Genomic DNA, 20699 nt, shown 5'->3' on the forward strand with positions numbered 1-20699 from the left:
CCGGAAGCGTTATCCACAAAGTCCCGAAGGACAAAGGAAAGGGAACACCCGCAAGTAAAACACAAAACAAATAAGATCCTTGGGAGAGCAACTCCCGCACACAAAGGATCATAAACAAAAAACACGGAGTAAAAAGCCACTCCGAAGGACCACCTTGTCCAGCCGTAAAACTGGCTCGTGAAACCAAAAGCGACCAGTGAAAACCAGGGCGGAAAGAGAGGACCAGTGGTACAGAGGCGAAGCTCTGGTACCAAACCCAAAACTGGTCTTAAAAGAAAAGACAACTGAGTAGAAAAACTTACTCAGCGAAAAGAAAAACCTGAGACGCAGCTCAGAAGCACACAAACAAAATACATTACCAGGGACAACGTCCCAATACCCACCGGCTCACACGAGCTCAAAATAAAAGTATAAATACTCTTAAGGCGTCAGAATGCGCTCACTGCGCTAAGAGACTGAATCGCCTTAAAAGAGGACACAGAACCACCCACAAACACAATTCTGTAAACCGTCCTACGAGCACCTATACCTCTACCGTACCGGCTTTGTGTTTAACAGGATTTTACACAGAAGCGCTGATGGCTGTTCTGTCAGTGCTTATAAAGGCACCTCCCCAGGTGAAAATAATTGGGAATCAGACACCTGGAACAAATTAAGAAGTTCTCAAAGGCCGGGTGCCTTCTAGTGGCAGCACAAGGCCACTACACCCCAGAACCATGACACTTTTATTACTGAATAACAGTAAAACACGAATTCACACATTTTAGCAGTGTCTTAAGATTTTGACATATATTTTAGCAGAAGGATTTTGTACAGTCTTCTGTTCCTCCTACTCACCTTCGACTAGTTTATGCTTTCAAATAAAAAAGCAAGATTTGCCTCATGTTAAAAAAAAAAGTGGGATTTAAAGCGATTTCACTCTGGCTACCTATAAGTGTTTGCCGGACCGTATCGGACTGTGGACTGTGACTGTTTTGCCTGTTTCATGGCTGTTGCTTCTGTATAAGAGTGCGCTAAACGAATTGCACGTAATGTCACGTTTGATGTGACAGGTTTGAGCACCAGTGGAAAGTGCATTACATACGGTGAGTTATTTCTTTCATGAGTCATCCACATGTTCCACCTCAACCCCGCCCGTGACCCACCGACTGGCTTCCCACCCACAAGCTTTGGATCCGCTACATTAATCCCATTAGTTACAGCATTATCCCCGACAATTACCATATAATGAGTCCAGGCTCCCTGTGAATTCACACTGAACTGCAGGCTATAAAATCAATCTATAAAACATAGGGGGTTTCTTTTATTGATAGCACACACGGTAGCCATTTTGGGGTCAATGAAGATGAGGCCTCAATCTCTTATCACTGAGAAGTGGAATGACAGCAGTGTGATGTATAAGATAGACCTAAGTCCACTGCCACGTACTACTGAGCACCAAGATCAGAGAAGCTGATTATGTGTCATGTATTCATGTCCGAATAAATCAAATCATGGCTGTGATTTTTATTTTTTTTTAAGAGCCGCCTTCTGCATTAAAAAAATCCCTTATGCACAGATCACCCATTCTCGTGAATGAACAACTGATTTATTCTCTCACACTAGTAGATGACAGAATCTAGTTTGCTGAATTTAGTTTGCTCTCGTACTGTAATTTTGCATTACAGTACATTCCCCCTCAGTGACATTTATGCAACCCCGGGGATTCATATTCGATCGTTTCCGGCAAAACTCGGCCCCGGATCGGACATCTCCGCCAAGGTTTCGGCCACCTCCGCGTCGGACTCGGTTGTTCTCGATAGTGCCGCTGAGCTGATTTTCGTCTCCCTCGTTCTCCGTGTTGTTGTTCTCGGTGACGCGACGGAGGTGTAGCCTGACGCGGTCTCTTACGTGTCGGCCTGAATAAAAGTGGAGCTCCGCGGGCCCGGGAGTGACGGAGGGAGTCTGTATCGGTAAGAGAAAGGAAGTGTCCGGGGGGGAAGGGAGACAGGGAATGTCCCGGAGAGGGTACGAGTGCCGCTCGGATCGGCCCGGAGGAAACAAAGAGATCATGGCGGCGGCGGTCTTGTTGCAGGCAGTCAGGCGCGCGGGGAGGGGAGGCTGCGGCTGGGGCAGGCAGGCAGGCAGCGGAGACTCCGAGCCAGGAGCGGGACATAGCTGGCTGGCGTGCTCGCGCTCAGTGCATGCCGAAATGCTAAGATAGTAAATGCCCGTCCGTGTGATGCGAGCTTTAAACGTGGGACGCAGTGCTGGTTTTAAGTGGCAACGCTATATGCCTAATTTTTTTACTGATCTTGGGTTCCTCCGTGCATCGATGTAGTGGGAGGTTTTTCCAGAAATAAAAACAGTCTTGGGAAAAAAACGGTCTCAATCGCTATTTATTCCCGTTACCTATTGCTGAAAAGGCAGGCTTGGTTCAAAAAGTGAATAATGTTGGAGATGCGTGTGTACATTACGGATTGCCTAAACGAATGTCTTTCCCCAGCAATTCGGGCATGGGCTTCTGATCATTTTGATAGCTTGCTAATCCATTCTGCTAGCTATAAGAGCACTACATAAAAATTGGCCAGTTTTGGGATAAACTTGCGCATCTTTTTATTAGTAGTATGCTGCTAGTTTGTTAGGCACATAGTTATTTATTAAAAGTATTACTACATGGCTAAATATATAAATCTGTTCGATTTAACAAGCTGGCTAGCTAGTTGTTGGCAGTAAAAAAGGCGGCAAATCGTGAAATGTGGTACTGTAACTGGTATTCAAATTGATTTTTACGGCATAGCTAAATAAGTTACTTTGCTATCTGAGAGCCACTTACTAATGCTGAAATAATGTAAAATGGTTTTTCAAAGACTCACGTATTTTATGTCGAGTTGATACCGCAGCTATAGGACGTATACATTCTATGCATAATGTCACAAAGAATGACGAACGGGTGTTAGATGTGCCTGGAAAAGAATTTGACGCGAGAAGTATTTGAACAACCACGAATATGACAAGCACGGTTTAACGGCTACGGTATTAGATTCGATGGTGGAACACAACCAATTTCTATTTTTATTTACTCTTTTTTTTCGGCGGGGATAAAAATGCCGTCTGTTGGCATGTTATCCATATCCACACGTGTTCTGGTTACAGAATGTCAGTCTATTCGGTCGCTGTGTCTACAACTATTACAGGATCAGGTTATTCCTCTGTGAATGAACAGCTATTTCAGTGGGTTAAATGACCTCTCATGAGCTATTTAAAACAATCACTGGTAAATTCGATCTGTTCACCTGCATTTTTCCAGGAAACTCCATATAAATGTACAGTGTTGTTTGACAACTTGAATCATTCTTTTTTTTTTTTTAAAGCGCTTTTAAGGTTCTGAGTGCCATTTCATGTGATTGACACATTAAAATTGGTTTTAAGATCACACCTGGTGAGGAAAAAACGAATGGCTTGTGCCTTTATCTTGTACCAACACCACCAGAACCAAGGTGATCTGCATCGATGGTATGAAAGCCTTGGTTTTGGCTGCGCAAACTAAACCTGTGCTCGAGTTTAGAAAGTGTTGATGACGACCACAAATTGGCCTGGTTAGCGTAGCCTCAATGAGCTCAAGATTCTATGCAGTGGCGTAAATTAATTGGGATTGCAGGTATTGCCGTCCCGCCAAGTTACGCCTCGGCGGGGCGGCATGCCCCATACCTAATACAGCACCGAGAGTTTGGCACTTTTCAGGGTTCCCCACAGAAATAACCACAATGACCACAGACTCTCAGCCCTTAAAAACATTAATATTAGCCGCAGCACCAGCGCTAGTACTATGAGCAGTGCTTTTGCTTGTGGCAGTGAGTGCAATGGTTGACCCTCTCTGTCCGCGGGTACAGTTTGTGAGTTGAGCGCGTGCCGCTTTGACGGGTAAAATTTTGACACGGTGCCTCTGGTTCGTGACAGGGCAGTGGCAGCAGACCCCTGCACGGTCTCTGAGCACCCCAAACCCCGTCCTCTCTTAGCTACGCTGTCAGCTGCCTGTGGTGTGCACTGGTGTTACTCTATACAAGGCTCTACAGTGCTCCCATTTTAGGGGCATTCGCTCATGTAATTGATGAGTGCCGGCTGGAAAAATAATTTAGGAGCACGCCTAGTTGGGATGCATTGGTACGTTCCTAAAATTTTCAATTTAGGAGCACCTGAGCGAAAATTAGGTGAAAATGTTAGTGTAGAGACCTGCTACGGCACATCTACGGAAGGCCATGCTAGGAAGATGGTCTGAGGTGGGGGAATAGCTTGTGCGTGCGTGCGTGTGTGTGTGTATACGTGTAAGCGTTTGTGTGTGTGTGTGTGGGGGCTGTGTGTGTATACGTGTAAGCGTTTGTGTGTGTGCGTGAGTGTGTGTGTGTGTGGGGGGGCTGTGTGTGTGAGAGAGAGAGACAGAGGCAGTTCACTGCATGTCATGTCCCAAGCTGTGAAACTGTGGGTGCGCTGCGGTGGCTGAGTGACCTTTACATGAAACGAGACGACCCGTTTGCCTGCCCACACACACACACCCACACATACCCCCACACACACGCACACACATGCACGCACGCACGCACACACACACACACATACCCCCCCACACACACACGCACACACACATATACCCACACACACACGCACATACAAACACACACACACACACATACACATGCACACACGCACACACACACATATACCCACACACGCACACACACACATACACGCACGCACGCACACACACACCCCGCCCGTTTCGTGTACCACACGCGGCTCTGCAGGAGGGCAGCAGGCTGAACGTGGGCTTGCCTGTGCAGAGGTAAACTGCCTAACCTGCTCAGTAGCCCTGGGGTTTGAGGTGACACATTCCTCCCCCCGAAGACGGATGGGATGGGGGTGAGCGGGGGAGGGGGGATGGTATCGCGGGTGCAGAATCGTACGCGCCCCCTCCTCCCCCCAGTTTTCGTGGTGTTCCCGGGCCGAGCGGGGTCCCGGAGGCGTTCCCGTCCCCCCCATTCCGCACACGGATCCGGATTGTGGAATTCTCCCGCGGCAGCGGTGTTCCGGACCCGCTCTTTTCCCGTCGCCAGTCCGGTTTTCGAAACCATCTGCGGGAAACTGACATTTAACGCCCCCCTCCTTTTGAAGCAGGGGCTGCTGGGTAATGGGAGGTGTTCGCCTCGGCGGTGTGTGAGCAGGAGTGAACACGGCGTTACCTCCCCACGGCCTTATTCACTGGGTTACACACTCCGCCTCACAGTGCTTCCCTGCTTCCCCAGGCTGATGGGTCGTTTTTCATTGTGGAGAGGGGGGGGGTCTGTGTAAAATACTGTGATTAACAGGCAAATATCAGCTAACACTCACAGAAAATCCTTCTCCTTCACAAGTTATGATGTTCCCGTGGACCGCTCCAACACGGAGCGAAGGCTGAGCTCCTTGTTTTAAAGCTGTGGTTCACACGAGTGAATTTCCAGCGGTGCTAATAACATTAAGCCCCTTACTCGCTCGCCCCATCATCCCTCACTTCACAGGCAGTTCGTAGCCTTCACTAGCCATAGGATTCGCGTCTCCTGTGGCCCTGAAAAGCTCTAGTTTGCATCTGCATTGGAGCCGTGACCCAGTGAAACTAGGTAGCTGTGGACCCGCTGAAGGTTTCACACGGCAACTGAATTGGACCTGGGTCGGAATGAGCCTTAAATTAGGCACGGGAGGGAAGCTTGGCCTGTCTCTGTACGGCTGATATGGCCTGTCTCTGTCTTCTTTGGTCTATACCCCAGCTCTCTGTTTATTCAGCCAAAGACGGTTCGTTAGGAGAGTATTTCGAATTTGGAGTGAACCCTTAACTTCCCAGCTCGGAAACTCCAAATGAGCGTTGTATGTTTTTATTGGATGTGAAGCACCTCATGGACCTGGCTTGTAACTCGCTCGCTCACTCACTCACGCATTCACACACACACACACACTCACTCACTCACAAACTCCCTCGCTCACTCACTCACGCACTCACACACACACTCACTCACTCGCACGCGCACACTCACACATACACGCACACACATACTCACTCACACACGCACACACATACTCACACACTCACTCACTCACGTTGCGTAGCCTGAAGATTCTCCACCAGGGGGAGCTATTGGCACTCAAGGTGCTTTGCATCAATGGCCCTGTGTGTCCTTGTTGTTGTCACAGTCATTCCCGTTCAGGCTGAGCCAGTGATGCTTCTCCTGTGACCTCACATACACCAGCGCTATTCCATAGGCCTGCATGCAGTCTGTGTTACTGTGGTCAGAGCAGGAGGCTCATGGGTTAGCTTTCACTTCTCAGAGGATAGCGAGCCCTCCCAGCTGAGCGCTGAGCGCTTCTCAGAGCCAAGCCGCGCTCCGCCCAGCGCAGAAGCACCCGCCGCCGCGATCGACCGCCGCTTACCCCTCAGTGGGTGATCTTGGTTAAGGACGCCAGAGGGAGCGATCTGTCCTGCAGTAGCATTTGGAACGGACCACACGCCTGTGCTCTGGAACCGTTGCAGGAGCGTTCAGGCTCAGTTTGTTAAGACTGGGGTGGTACGCAAGTGCAGGCAGTTGTTTGAGTGAGTGAGGACGGCCCATCCTTAAAAGAAAAAAGAAAAAAAAAAGTTTGCGCAGGGCAAACGTGTGGTGGGAACGTGTGGAGGATTAGGGGTCTGAACTGCGTCAGAAACGGGACGTTTTTGGGTAGAAGGTGAGGGGAGTTTATTTGGCACGCTGAACTTTTTACACATCTTTCATGCACAGACCCACTTCATCATCCGTTCTTTAAGAAGAGACACTCTTATTCTGGGCAACTTATGCAACTTCTACATTGCATTTACATTGCATCCATTTATACAGCTGGATATATACTGCAGCCATGCAGGTTAAGTACCTTGCTACAAGGATACAACGGTAGTGTCCTACCTGGGAATTGAACCTGTGACCTTTAGGTTGCTAGACGGGCTCCTTAGACACTACCAACCGTTTATATATTTGTATATTTAAATGCAAGTGTGGTGTGCAGTCGGTTTCCACAGCAACCTGGAATGTTGTGAACATGAGGTCATGAGCAGAGCAGTTCTGCCTTTCCCAGAGACCCTGTCATAGGTAGTGCCCTTTTAGTTCTGTCAGTGATTCAAGACGACAGACATGACCGTCCCGCTGCGTCAGCCATTTTTGTTGTGGTAGTTGGGGTAATTAAACATTGGGTTTGGATCATCCAACATTACCAGAAGAAACTATGGATGCCTTTGGCGTGTTACATTGTGTAAAATGCTACGTTTCACTGCAATAGAGAATACTTAACGTTATGCTTTCCAGGATAGCCTCCATTTAGAGTTGTAATATTGTTATATTTGAAAGTAAAATTGAGATTCAAGTAGCCTATAATTAGTGGGTAACTCATACATTGTTAATGTGCAATAATGTTACTTTTATGACTTGGCATCAAATGGTTCTGTTATTTCTTCATGAACCACACTGAACAGAAGCGATTCTGCCCTACCAGGAGCATTTTACGACTTAAATTAAAGGTTAAATTCAACGCAGTTTCCACTTCATGCATCTGGTTCATTAATGAAATGCAGGTCAAATCTGAGAGTGATGTGTGGTAAAATGCTGCCTGTCACCGTGGAGAACACAGGAGGTTTTATTGTGATGTCATGGCTTTATTGTGATGTCAGGGCTTTATTGTGATGTCAGCGGGTTCTCCACGGTGACAGTAGAGCATCACCCCCTCCCCCTCCCCCTCCCCTTCCCCTCTGTGTCCCCAGTTAACTAAATGACCATGGAATCGGCCGCAGATTCTCAGCAGGGGGGGGACACTGCTGTCACGGAAACGGAGAGCCAGCAGATCACCCAGGCGCAGATCGCCACGCTGGCGCAGGTGAGCACCCCCCAAAAAAGCACACGCACCCGCCCCCGCTCTCTGTGCACGTTCACTGAAAGGGGCGAGTCGCCGTTATTTGCAAATGGTGAAGCTTCCGCTGAGTCAAATGAAAATGGCAGGCCCACACAGATCACATGACCAGAGCCCAACCAATCACAGGTGCGATGCCAGTGAGGCCAAGCCAAGCATTTAAACTGCCCAGTATTTCCATGCGATTGGTGGTTTTATTATTTTGGAATGGAATCGGCAAGCCGCATTCTGTAACAGGAACTGGTAAGCTAACACTCTGACTGCCCCAGCTAGCTCTTTTGTTTCTTTATAACTCTGATGTATTCTTTGTACTCTTGGCTCCAGTAACGTAACAATGACTGCTCAGTCCTTTTTTGTGTTTGACTGTAATGTTAAACAATGCTTCTGGGTTCAGTGCTCACTGACAGTTGAGGTCTGGAGGAATTTTTTGAGCATTGAAACAAACGGCCCCCTGTAGACTCAGACGGATTGATTGTGGTCCAGTGAAAGCCCACCTGCACAAACCCAAACCAGCCGAACCGCCCCCCAAACCAAGCGAACCGCCCCCCAAACGGGCCGAACCACCCCCCAAACCAGCCGAACCACCCCCCAAACCAGCCAGACCCCCCTGTTCATCTTACGGGAGCTGCCCTTACCTGAGAACAGGTGTGCCTTTAACCCTGAACAGGTGTGCCTTTAACCCTGAACAGGTGTGCACGTGGTTCAGCTTCAAAGCGCACACATGAAAGAGGTCCCGGTCGCCGTCCCGTTTCCAGGGAGACGGTTAACACTTTTATTTACCGCGGACTGCTTCGAGCGTGCAGCGGGGTGGGGCCTGTTTCCGAGCAACAGCGTGTGCCTGTGCCCCCTGTCCCGCAGGTTTCCATGGCGGTGGGGCACGGGACCTCCACGGGGCCCACGGTGACGCTGGTGCAGCTGCCCAACGGGCAGACGGTGCAGGTGCACGGGGTCATCCAGGCCGCCCAGCCCTCCGTCATCCAGTCCCCCCAGGTGCAGACCGTCCAGGTGAGCCGGGGGCGCGGCCGGCCGGCCTGCAGGGGGCGCTGTTCCGAGATGTGCCTGCGATAGGAACCTGCCACCTCCACACTAAATAAGCATTTGCATGTCAGTTAGAGATTTTATACCTGGCAGGAAAAAAATTGTTAAGTATTTTTTTAAATTGTACATAATGAAAGGGCCTTGATGTAGACGTTCTCCAGCGAGCGCACGGTGAAGGCATTGCAAACGGCCGTATCCGTTCAGCTGAATGACCTGGTTTCAGATCTCCACCATCGCGGAGAGCGAGGACTCCCAGGAGTCGGTGGACAGCGTGACGGACTCGCAGAAGCGCCGGGAGATCCTGTCCAGACGACCGTCCTACAGGTGCGCGGCCCCCCCCTCCCCTCCCCCCCCCCTCCCCCTCCCGTATAAACGGTCTGTCTGGAGCAGGTTCTCAGGCTCATCGACTTTGTGCTGTGACTTCACACGAGACCTAATTAACACGGAGACATTCAAGTGAAGGCCGTGTCCGAATCGACTATCGAGTAAACAAGTTGCATATGACATGTATACTCATTAGTAAGTGGCGAGTGTGCCAAAATGGCCTTGGTCTTGAGCCCTGGAGAAGTGTCTGCCCGTGTGCTTCCCGATTAGAGTACATACCAGTTACACAGTCACTGCAAGGTTCATTACAATTAAACACACAGCACCTTCTAAATTCTGCCACGTCTTCACACAGTGACATAACTTCCCTGTAGCCTTGTTTTCCTCTTTGGCACGGCGCTTCCAGAAAGGTCCGCTGTTGCCCGAAACGGACGAGCCCATTGGCCGAACCCCCAGATTGACAGTTGTGCGTAGGCTTAGCGGGCGCGCCCGGCATTGCCGTGTTGTCACGGTGACCGTCCCTCTGCAGGAAGATCCTGAACGACCTGTCGTCAGACGCCCCCGGGGTCCCCCGGATAGAGGAGGAGAAATCGGAGGAGGACTGCGCCCCCGCCATCACCACGGTTACCGTGCCGACGCCCATCTATCAGACCAGCAGCGGGCAGTACAGTGCGTCACCCCTCAACCCTTTCACACACACTCGCACACTCACACACACATGCACACTGTGCTTTCTCTCTCTCACACTCACACACACACACTCTCACACATGTACGCACACACTAACACACACATACACACACACTCTCACACAAACACACACACACTCACACACACAAGCTCACACATGAACATGCACTCTGGCTCTCTCACACACACACACACACACACACACACACATGCGAATGTGACGAGAATGAGAACCAACAGCACTACTGGCCTCAATGGCCAGATATGAGTATCCCTAGACTATGGCTTAGACCAGTAAATCATTTCAAGACAGCCGTGTATTAGAACAACAAAAGCCCTGAATGGATTGACGCTTGTGTGAGAGCTGGACTGAGCGCGCTCATTCAGAGGGGTTCTGAGGCAGCAGCAGGTGCTGCTGTGCTGTGATGTCATATCCAGGTGCGTTTGAGCAGGTGTTGCTGCGCTGTGATGTCATATCCAGGTGCGTTTGAGCAGGTGTTGCTGCGCTGTGATGTCATATCCAGGTGTGTTTGAGCAGGTGTGTGCAGGTATCCTCACTGACGCCTCCGTCGCTTTGCGCCGCCCCCCCTTCTCCCTTCTCCCCTCTCCGCAGTCGCCATCACGCAGGGCGGGGCCATCCAGCTGGCCAATAACGGCACAGACGGGGTGCAGGGCCTGCAGACGCTGACCATGACCAACGCGGCGGCTGCGCAGCAGGGCACCACCATCCTGCAGTACGCCCAGACCACCGACGGGCAGCAGATCCTGGTGCCCAGCAACCAGGTGGTGGTGCAAGGTGAGGGCACACACGTTTACACACACACACACACACACACGTTCACACACATATACACAAGCACGCACACGCATACACACATACACACACACATGCACATGCACGCACACGCATACACACATACACATACACATACACATGCACTCATACACATATACACTCATATACATGTACGCGTACACATACAAACGCACACACACAATCTCACACACTCTCACACACACATGCAGTTTTACAACACTGCCTGTAGAGGTTAGCCCTGGAGGAGTTCCGCTTTTATCCGTGTACTGACTCAAACACATGTACACGCGCGCACACACACACAAAGACACACACACACATGCCCGCGCACTAACACACACACACACACACACACACTGCCCAAGGAGGAGTTCTGCTTTTCTCTTTATACTGACTCAAACCCATGTACACGCGCGTGCACACACACACACACACACACAAAGACACACACACACATGCCCGCGCACTAACACACACACAAACACACACTGCCCGAGGAGGAGTTCCGCCTTTCTCCGTGTACTGACTCGAACCCGTGTTCCCGCCAGCTGCCTCTGGGGACGTCCAGGCCTACCAGATCCGCACAGCCCCGACCAGCACCATCGCCCCCGGGGTGGTGATGGCCTCCTCCCCTGCCCTGCCCAGCCAGGGGGCCCCCGAAGAGGCCACCCGCAAGCGAGAAGTCCGTCTCATGAAGAACAGGTACGCCCCGAAAGGATAAAGCCCATCCTCAGTCCGTACCGTCAGATCCGTCAGTACCACAAGGTCTGTCAGCAAAACAGGGCCCGTCAGTACCACAAGGTCTGTCTGTAAAACAGGGCCCATCAGTACTATAAGGTCTGTCAGTACCATAAAGCCTGTCAGTACTATAAAGTCTGTCAGTACTATAAGACCATAAAGTCCGTCAGTACTATAAGGTCTGTCAGTACCATAAAGTTTGTCAGTACCACAAGGTCTGTCAGTACTATAAGGTCTGTCAGTACAATAAAGTCTGTCAGTTTTTCATTTGCTCGAGTCTCTACCACCTGCCTCTCTCCTGCGTAACACACCTCCAGTCCTGTGCTTTTACACATTTATTTTTACATTAGAAATGTAGCGGACTCTCTTACCCAGAGGGCAGCGCAAGCACAAGCTCAGATCTCAGGGCTGAATGAGCAGTGATTCCCTTGGTGGAGGGCGAGGGGGAAGTGTAGTCCCCAGAGGGGCGGAAAGCACACGAAGCGCATCTCGTCCATTAGCATTCCTCGTTTCCATAATTAGGTTGCGATTGTTTGTCACGTTTATTAGCCATTACAGGAGCTCTGTTTTCGTTTTGCCAGGCGGGTTTTATAGCCCGTAAATGAGCCTGGCAGAGGCCAGGAGGCAGCGTGACCTGCCAGCGTTCATTAAGAGCCATCACAATGCAGCACCTGAATCGTCCCGATGAATCACGCCGCTCCGTCCGACGCCCTGCAGCGGGGCTGTTTATTCAGCGCTGTAGCCCGAGTGGTGTATTTATCCCCTCCACTCGGCCATAACCAGCCTGTTCGCCCCTAATGCGCTTCGTCTGCTGATGATTTAAGATTCCGCTTCGCTTTCGGTTAACACTGAAACATTGTGAAATGGTTTTTTATGACAGGCCTCATTTTTAATGGCTCAATAACGGCGGAATTGATTTCGCTTGTCAGACGATGAAGATGTACCGTACGGGCACTACCCTCCTCACCTCTTCCTTCACTGTCCAGTAGCGAGAAGCGCAATTCTGGTGCCTGGAGCAGCTCCAAAGGGTAGTGGCCTAGCTCCAAAGGGGAGTGGCCTAGCTCCAAAGGGGAGTGGCCTAGCTCCAAACTGGCAATGTAACCCTAACCCTAGTGTAACCCTAACCCAGCCCTCTTTGGAGCTAGGCCACTCCCCTTTGGGGTGGCTCCAGGCTCCAGAAATGCATACTGCCCAGTGTCCTGCTCTGACTGTCATATCCCTCCCGGCCACAGGGAGGCAGCGCGGGAATGTCGCCGGAAGAAGAAGGAGTACGTCAAGTGTCTGGAGAACCGCGTGGCGGTGCTGGAGAACCAGAACAAAACCCTCATCGAGGAACTGAAGGCACTTAAGGACCTGTACTGCCACAAATCTGAGTAGCCCCCGCCCCCCCCCCCCCCCCCCAAACCCCCCCTCCTGTACACACTCAGCTTGGCTTCAGCCATCTGGGCAGAGACAGACTATTGTTTTTCTAACTGTTTTTTTAATGCTACAAACTGCCTATAAGAAAATACAGGTATAGGGAGGAAGAAAAAAAAAATAACGTAATGAGTGTGAAGGTGTTCATTTCCCCCGTCCCTGCTTGTAAGATCATGACCTTGAAGACGAGGAACCGAACACACTTTGAGTCAGTCCGGAGTATTCGTTTTTACTTCCCACGAGTTTTTATGTGACGGGAGAGAACATGCAGGAGGTTCAGCTGGGGGGACGTTTGGTTGGGCGTTTTGGGGAGCGGTCCAGGTCTGGCCCCAGAAAATCGGAGTCCACTGCGGAAAGCTTCGCAGTGGGGCTCAGGGGGGGCTTGTGTGTCTCCTTCCGGAAAACACCGCACGGCCTCACGACAGATTTCCACATCTTTCTCCAACGGATCCACAGAACGGAAATACGCGTGAAAAACAGAACTGGAGTCAGTGTCATACGGGCAGTGTGTGTGTGTGTGTGATACAGCACTGGAGTCAGTGTCATACATGCAGTGTGTGTGATACAGAACTGGAGTCAGTGTCATACAGTGTGAGTAAACTACCCCTTTCTTTTCAGTTCTCCAGTTGCTAACGTTACCAAGTTCAGATCCCATCATGAAATATCTTCTCTCTTTGGTGTTGTGGACTGAGTTTTTTTTTTTTTTTTTTTCTCTTTGTATTTCTGGAATTTTTAAAAAATTTTGTTTGTTGACTATACAAAAGTGTGGTTGAGAAATGGTTAATTGGCTAGCTGTAAACCCAGGTGGAAGATGGATCCCTGATTATTGTCGTTGAGAAATCTTTCTGCGAAATGACTGTACCCTTCAGTACACACACACTGTCTGGGGCATTCTTTCTTTGCACCTGTGAAGCTGCAGTGCTTTCTGGACAACAGCTTCCTCCTGCATGGATAATCCCAGATATGTGAGAGTGGGGTGTTTTGGGTGAACAGGAGAGACTTTGAGAGTGCCTGCAAACAGAAGCGTTCCTGTCTCTCTGACCGTGTGGAACTGCACCCCTGCGGTAAAGCACAGGAGACCCCGTTATGAGGACACTGCAGACGTCTGGGCCGGTCACTGAAGAGCGCGTTTTGGACAGGGGGGAGACGAGCACCCGGCCCGCGATTTAGGCCTCGTCCCACACGGCCCCTCAGAGTCCCGTCTCAGCTCCAGTTCCTACATCATCACAGTTCAATCTGTGGGATTTAAACAAATAATAATTTCACGTTTTGGGTGGGGACGAGGAAGAGCCGGCTGCAGTGCAGGTGTCCCGTGTTGAGTCAGCGGAGAAGCAAGCAAGAAGCGCGCCCCCCCCCCCCCCCCCGCCCCCCCCTTCCCACCTGTACCTTTACAGCCAGGCCCGCTGCAAAATCGCTCCTCAGTCCAGGAGGACCACGCCCATCAACTGTCCCCGAAACACAGCCAGAAATGAATCCAGTTATGCTGAGGACTGGTCTGAGTGGACTGCTCTGAGTGGATTTAAGTCCTAGATTTGGGATGGGTGAAGTGGGAACCCAGTGCTATTGAGAGCACTGAAGTCACTCTAAGTCATCACACACTGGTCCTTGTTCTTACAACAAGCTTGGGGATCCATCTTCTGAACCGATTTTTTTTTTGTTTTTTTGTTTTTTTTGTTTTTAAATACAAAACAATGTTTTACATGTCATATTCTGTTAAGTGCAGGATTAAGGAATGCCATATTGTGTTATTACACAACCTTTTGTTGTGATTACTTGGAAGCAGTGGTCTTGTTCAAATTTTGCAACACGTATTTTATTTTGTAAAACCGTTTGCTGTTTTTCGTTCATTTATATATATTTTTTTTTCTTATTGTTACCACCAATATGGAATTATTTTATTTGTATTTAAAACAAAATAGAAAATATATATATACAATATATATATTATATATATATATGGTCTGCCTGTGCAGTTTCTCAAGCTATTACATTTTTGGCAGCTATTTGACTAAAAAAAAAAGACGCCTTTGTGGGGATCAGTGTGTTTTGGGTGTTCTGTTCCACTCTGTGAATGACTTCACCAGCATAATTTACTGGCTTGTAGGTTTCTGACAAAATTGCATACATACACACACACACAGAGCACAAATGTCAATTTGTGTCAATTTTTTCTGTACATCCTTGAATAGGGTCTTGAAACTCAGTTGTAGAATCTATTTGCTTGCATCTAAATGCATTTTCGCTCTGGGTGTTGACATCAGCCTCAGAAACCAACACAAAAACAGTTTTATGACTGTTTCGCAAGTACGCATATGTTAAGCAGGTCTTGTATGTATGTTGCTATATACGGAGCCAGGGTCAGTTACAAATTTTATCCCTCGATTGTACTCCATTAAAACGGAATCCATGTTGAAAAAATAAGCTAATTCCTTAACCCTGTTGAGGAAAACTACAGCTCCCATGATTCTTAGCGGCACATTTAAAAGGGGATTGCAGTCCAACCAGCACCTTAGCCTACTGCAATAATAAAATGCATTTAAATAAAACAATAGGAGGCTGGTTGGCTGTATAAATGGCAGATCTTTTTTTAAGCTTATTTTAAATCCAGAGTCAATCATATTTAGATCTGGTTATGTAACAGTTTTTTTTTTGCATAAGCTACATATTGTTGAACACAGGTAATCAGACCAGCAGGTCTGTTGCCTCTGTTTGGGTTGGTTCCTAGGGCTGGTGCTGCTGTCTTTCATTTTGATCTGCATGTCCAAACTCATTTCAGCCTCTTCCAAAAATAAATAAATAAAATAATTACTAGTTTAATAACAACAGCTAAGTTATCGCGCTCGGCCTGGAGGGTTTCCTTTGTCAATAATCTGGAGGAGGGAAAATTAATAGAGCAGAAGAAAAAAAAATAGAAGTATGTGAACCTCTTCATGTATAGTCCCTATTTTTTACTGTGGATATCGAGAGCGTTGATACATCATCGCTTTGCTTGCTTTATTTTTATAAAAGAATTGTTCAAATGTACAGTATTCATGTGTTAATGTGTTTAATATTGTGAATGGGGAAAGGTTGCAGAGAGCAAAGCCGCCATGAAACGCTGGTCTGTGTGTGTGGAGGCTGCCGCAGGGAGGCAGGTGTGCTGTCGTTCGCCTCCGGGGCTACGCTGATGGTCATAGCGTGTTGCCGGGGATAGCGTTTCTGTGACCCGCGCAGCCGACGGCCGTGTCCATCAGCCGGGTCCGCCTCGGCGCGCGGTTCACGCGCAGCCATCAGCGTTCACCCGACCGAATCCCGGCATGACAAACGGCCGTGGTCATCACCAACGGCAGGCTGCTTTGAGGCTTAAGATTTATGGTGGCTCTTTCACCGCGGGGAAACTGAAATCGACGCGGCGGCACACCTTTAATCACGTAGATTTCCCTCCCTCGGTGCTCTCTCGACCGTTTGTTTTCTGACAGTTTCGACATGACGGAGCACTGAAGCATAAAACCGCGAAGCGTACTGCCCCAAAGTAAACGCAGTGTGATTATCTTCTATTGATAATCACCCTGATTTAGCTCGCATATAAAAAGGGAATATATTTAGACAGCTGTATTGAGGTTTCGGGGTGGGGTTAACTAGCTGACTTGAGCAGTGGCTTGTATTTACTGTATTTTTTATGTGATTAAACAAGGCACGCCTGACTGCGCAGGACAGCCACGGACATTTATGGTTATGGGAAATATAGCTCTTAGCAACAGTTGCCGCTTTGTTTCTGTAACCCGGTGGCATCTCCTGCCCAATCAGAATGGAGAATGGTTGAGGAAGGCGAGATTGACGGCAGCTGACCGCAAGAAACGCTTTTTGTATATTAAATAACATCTCTGTATATACTAATAATACTTGCTGAAATGATCCCAATATAAGAATGTTTTCCCACTACAAAAATATTTTTATGTGGCTCCCATTTTAGACATGAGAAATTTCTTAGATTTTTTTAAATGATGAAAATAAGAAGACAACCTTGTCGTGAACCTTCAGCGAATCACCTGTATTAAAAGTCCAAGTAATTTTCTCTGCATTATTTAAAGAATAGCACTCTTCAGTGAGAAAACTGTAAAATTATTTTTGGGAGTGGGACTATAGTGTTTTTGGAGCTCCATATAAGGGGGAGAGTTTTTTTTAACCTTTTGTGCAGTTTGTATAATGGCAGTTTAACAAGTATAATTTTAAACAATATGTTGTACATACTGTATGCTGACTAGCATCCGTTTTTTGTGTTCCAGTGAGTTGGCACTGCGCTGTACGTACTAACTTTGATGCTGAGAAGGCTCGCCGCTTCCGCATTACCATAATAACCTATGCCCACATCTCCTTTTTAGCGCCTTCTGTGACAACAATCTATTGCACCAGCCTTTTATAGACTTATGTAATGCCACATTAAATTGCTTTCAAAGTAACTCCACTCTGTGTCGTGTTGCTCCTGTGTCCGTACTTTCCTACGAGTGGAGTGTTCACAAAATATTTGTACATGATGTCCGGCTCGTGATCCCCGGTAATTGTTGGGAGAAATTTACCGGTAGTTTCTCAAGAATTAGAGTGTCAGTGACTTGGACAGGTAGCCTCCTTGGGGTGAGGGCTGAAGACGGAGGAGGAAACTTCTTAGATTGTAAACAGGACCACAGCAAAGCTAAAAAATCCTGCATAGAATGCCTTTAAAATATAGGCCCGATATTAATGGAACAAGTCTCAGTATTTGAGGATTTTTACAGTACTGGACATCCTATTATAGCTGGACAAAGCAGTGACTTTACAATTCTGGGTTCCAGCCCAAATTTAGAGCATCTTGAATACAGTATCATTTCACGTACAATGGATTATTACCATGAGCTACAATACTCTCCCACACATTTGCGTTGTAATTTCACCATTTTTAAGACGTTGGCGTTTATTTTCCAAGGCCACGTGAATTAAATGCCAGTCCATACGGTCCATCTGAATCAAACTCCCTTCGAGATCCTCAGGCGCGCGACGAAGGTCTTTCAAGGCCGGGAGCCTCGGATCAGAGCTCCCGCCTGGCCTGGAGCTTCGCGGCTCTGTAGATGTGGACGTCCCTCTGGGCCTCGTAGTGCACCTCCTGCACGTCGAAGCTCTGACGCAGCGTGTCGAGGAAAGCGACGTCGCGGTCGTAGCGGATCCGGCAGGCGAGCAGCACCGCGGTTCCGTCCGAGCTCAGGTGCTCCAGGGTCCGCAGCAGGGCCGGGAACGTCTCCTCCAAGTACACGATGTCCGCCCCCAGCACCACGTCGTAGCCGCCCGCCGGGTAGCGCTCCAGCCCTTCCCCCCAGGTGAGCTCTGAGACCGCCACTGCCCCCTGCTGCTCTGGAGGAACGTTATCGTGCACGTTGGCACGCAGGAGCTCCAGGGCTGGCTCTCTGTCTGTGATCGTTACTCTGGCACCTGGGGGGAGTACAGTTAGCCTGGTCATACAGCATGGCAGACACACAAGCGCACAGCAGACAATGCCAGCTGACTATATTCAATGCTTTGTTTCTCTCTCAATTTGGAATGCCCAAGTGCACCTACAACCTCCACTACCAACTTGAGAGAACGCAGATAGACGTGCTCTCATGAAATGTGTCATGAAGCCACTTCTGACACCAGTCTTGTCTATGAACTTCTCTCATAGGCCTGAGTCAGAGGAAGGCACTTCAGGTGCAAGTTTAACAAGTAGATGGTGGAAACAGACTCACCAAGTATGTGAACAATGTAACAAGATTGTGTTGGCTGGATCATATATAGATAGTTTTTCACTACATTGGATCGTTTTGGATCGTATCATAGCAAAATTTGCGATACTGGAAAATATTAAACCGTTGAAATCAAACCAATAATCAAAATCGTATCTTATAGCGGTGAAGCCTGAGGAGTCGCGTGTACGAACGCTCACCTAGCAACGCTGCCACGATGCCCGCCAGCCCCGTGCCCGCCCCCAGCTCGATGACCGTCTTGCCCGCCAGCTCGATCTGGCCCAGCTCCATGTACATACACAGCACCACAGCCTGTCCGGAGACAGAAGCACGCATGCGTCATCCTCACGGGGATTTACCGGTCACAGGTTTTTTTTTTTTTTTTTAATAACATCAGCTTAGTCTGTGTTTATCTAGTTTCCATATCCTTGGTAATGTTGTGTGTGTGTGTGTGTGTGTGTGTGTGTCTAGTAAATACCTATGTGTCCTGTATAGATCCGTGGTAACATCATTTTGGACATGCTTCCATGGGCTCTAAACCTCTTTCTGTGTATCTAGCCTATTCCCATGTGGATCCAACCAGAGAGCAGCATCTTAGAAGTCACTGAATACTCTTCCTTCTTCCCGACAGAATCCGCGGGCTACAAGTTGCCTGCTCACAAGTAAATATCTGAAATAAAAACTAAGCAGTTTGTACCTTTGAACTGTTTGGCCGGTTCATCCTGTCTATCGAGTCACCTAGTGTAAGCGTGTGCCATGTACCCACACCACGACGATGCAGTTTACGCAGTAACAACACAATTACAACACTCACTGCATCCCACACCACGGCAGCCACTCCGAGCCGGTTCCAGTCCTGAGTAAGACGCAACCGGCGGTTTGCGAAGTGAAATTCGACCGAAGGATCGTGAAGTTTGGAGAGAGCGGGGATAGAATTCCGATCATAGGGTACCAGTGCCATCATCTAAAGAAGCCTTTGACAAAAATTGACAAAAAACATTATCTTAAATCACACCCAATGTAACATTTGACAACATTACAGAATAATAACTGCTGGCAATAGAGAATGGAATTATTTTTTTTATAGTTTACACAACACTCATTTGCACGCCAACATCATCGCATACTCACAGTAGTCTACGAATTTGGCAACTGCTCGGAACGCATGCGTAGGTAAATCTAACAGACCATTCTCAGTCGATGATTCGTCTTTAACAAAATTTGTGTTTATTGGCTTATTAAATTTTCTTAGCACTGAGCTAGTTAGTATTACTTATATTTTAACATTGTAAGTAACCATCACATAAAGCTAATTTCGCCGTAAACGAGTCCACTCGAAAGTGAGAAAGTGAAATTGAACACACATACTGACACCTAGCATCTAGATAGCGACCCAACGAGCCAATATAGAAATATATACATTACACAGTTAAAGCTAAACTCAACCGAAACTATCGTGCGTTCGCCTACAATAGATTATCTACATTACTTGCGGAATATGACATTCTTTGGTTTACGGTTTAGCAGATGCGAGACATTTGCTACTGTATAATCCTGCTCGCTGTAGCTAGCGTTTTGCTCGTTCACGTCATCGGAACAGAGAACCTCAGCTTGTCTCGGAAAATAGGTTCGCTGTCGACAAATTTTCGCTTTCTAGCCTTTCATATGTCTCTTTTGGCCAACGGAAAATGAACTCAGGTCCGTTAAAATGAATAAACAATTTATTGACGGATGACTTAAGAACTTAAACTTTTTCAAGCCACAGTTGCAACAAGTATACTGTTGCTTTAAGTATTAAGTGGGCTATGCTACACCACAGTTTGTGTCCAATCAGATCAAATAATTCATTTAATCAAATGGTAGACATCTATTTCAGTTTGAAGGTTGGTGCGAGATGATTGACATAACAATGGATCAGTAAGAAAAATGTGTGAATTATTTTACATTTTGTAGACAAATAAGACGACAGATCTGTGTAAGTATATGGCAAATCAACGCGTGACCCTTTTAAA

At 48.1% G+C, this 20699-nt stretch overlaps 2 protein-coding genes across 4 annotated transcripts; one reads left to right on the top strand and one right to left on the bottom strand.

The window, feature by feature from the left end:
- The first annotated feature begins 1794 nt into the window (after positions 1-1794).
- Positions 1795-12937, top strand: creb1b (cAMP responsive element binding protein 1b). The gene is made up of 8 exons (XM_035408528.1): positions 1795-1952; positions 7790-7902; positions 8794-8940; positions 9197-9297; positions 9827-9966; positions 10601-10783; positions 11353-11506; positions 12775-12937. Exons 2-8 carry the CDS (start codon positions 7798-7800, stop codon positions 12917-12919), a joined length of 975 nt encoding a protein of 324 aa, XP_035264419.1. The 5' UTR covers positions 1795-1952; positions 7790-7797; the 3' UTR covers positions 12920-12937.
- Positions 12938-15987: 3050 nt separating this feature from the next.
- mettl21a (methyltransferase like 21A) lies at positions 15988-20490 on the bottom strand. 3 transcript variants are annotated; one of them, XM_035408529.1, is made up of 4 exons: positions 19876-20489; positions 19502-19651; positions 18888-18999; positions 15988-18397 (listed from the first exon to the last, which is right to left on the bottom strand). In XM_035408529.1, exons 1-4 carry the CDS (start codon positions 19876-19878, stop codon positions 18000-18002), a joined length of 663 nt encoding a protein of 220 aa, XP_035264420.1. In that variant the 5' UTR covers positions 19879-20489; the 3' UTR covers positions 15988-17999. The 3 variants fall into 3 exon arrangements, with proteins under 3 accessions (XP_035264420.1, XP_035264422.1, XP_035264421.1); XM_035408531.1 differs by having other exon boundaries at positions 18000-18397; positions 19819-20490; XM_035408530.1 differs by having other exon boundaries at positions 18000-18397; positions 19502-19661; positions 19819-20489.
- Positions 20491-20699: the final 209 nt, after the last annotated feature.

Source organism: Anguilla anguilla, chromosome 3, assembly GCF_013347855.1.
Source record: "Anguilla anguilla isolate fAngAng1 chromosome 3, fAngAng1.pri, whole genome shotgun sequence".
Lineage (NCBI taxonomy): Eukaryota > Metazoa > Chordata > Actinopteri > Anguilliformes > Anguillidae > Anguilla > Anguilla anguilla.

Bases quoted from the DNA above. Each gene is read 5' to 3' on its own strand.
- creb1b (XM_035408528.1), top strand. From the start codon at position 7,798: ATGACCATGGAATCGGCCGCAGATTCTCAGCAGGGGGGGGACACTGCT. The intron at 7,903-8,793 runs GTGAGCACCCCC...CCTGTCCCGCAG, and splicing joins AGATCGCCACGCTGGCGCAG to GTTTCCATGGCGGTGGGGCA. The intron at 10,784-11,352 runs GTGAGGGCACAC...TGTTCCCGCCAG, and splicing joins CAACCAGGTGGTGGTGCAAG to CTGCCTCTGGGGACGTCCAG.
- mettl21a (XM_035408529.1), bottom strand. The intron at 19,000-19,501 runs GTGAGTGTTGTA...GTCTCCGGACAG, and splicing joins CTGCCGTGGTGTGGGATGCA to GCTGTGGTGCTGTGTATGTA. The intron at 18,398-18,887 runs GTGAGCGTTCGT...TACTCCCCCCAG, and splicing joins CATCGTGGCAGCGTTGCTAG to GTGCCAGAGTAACGATCACA.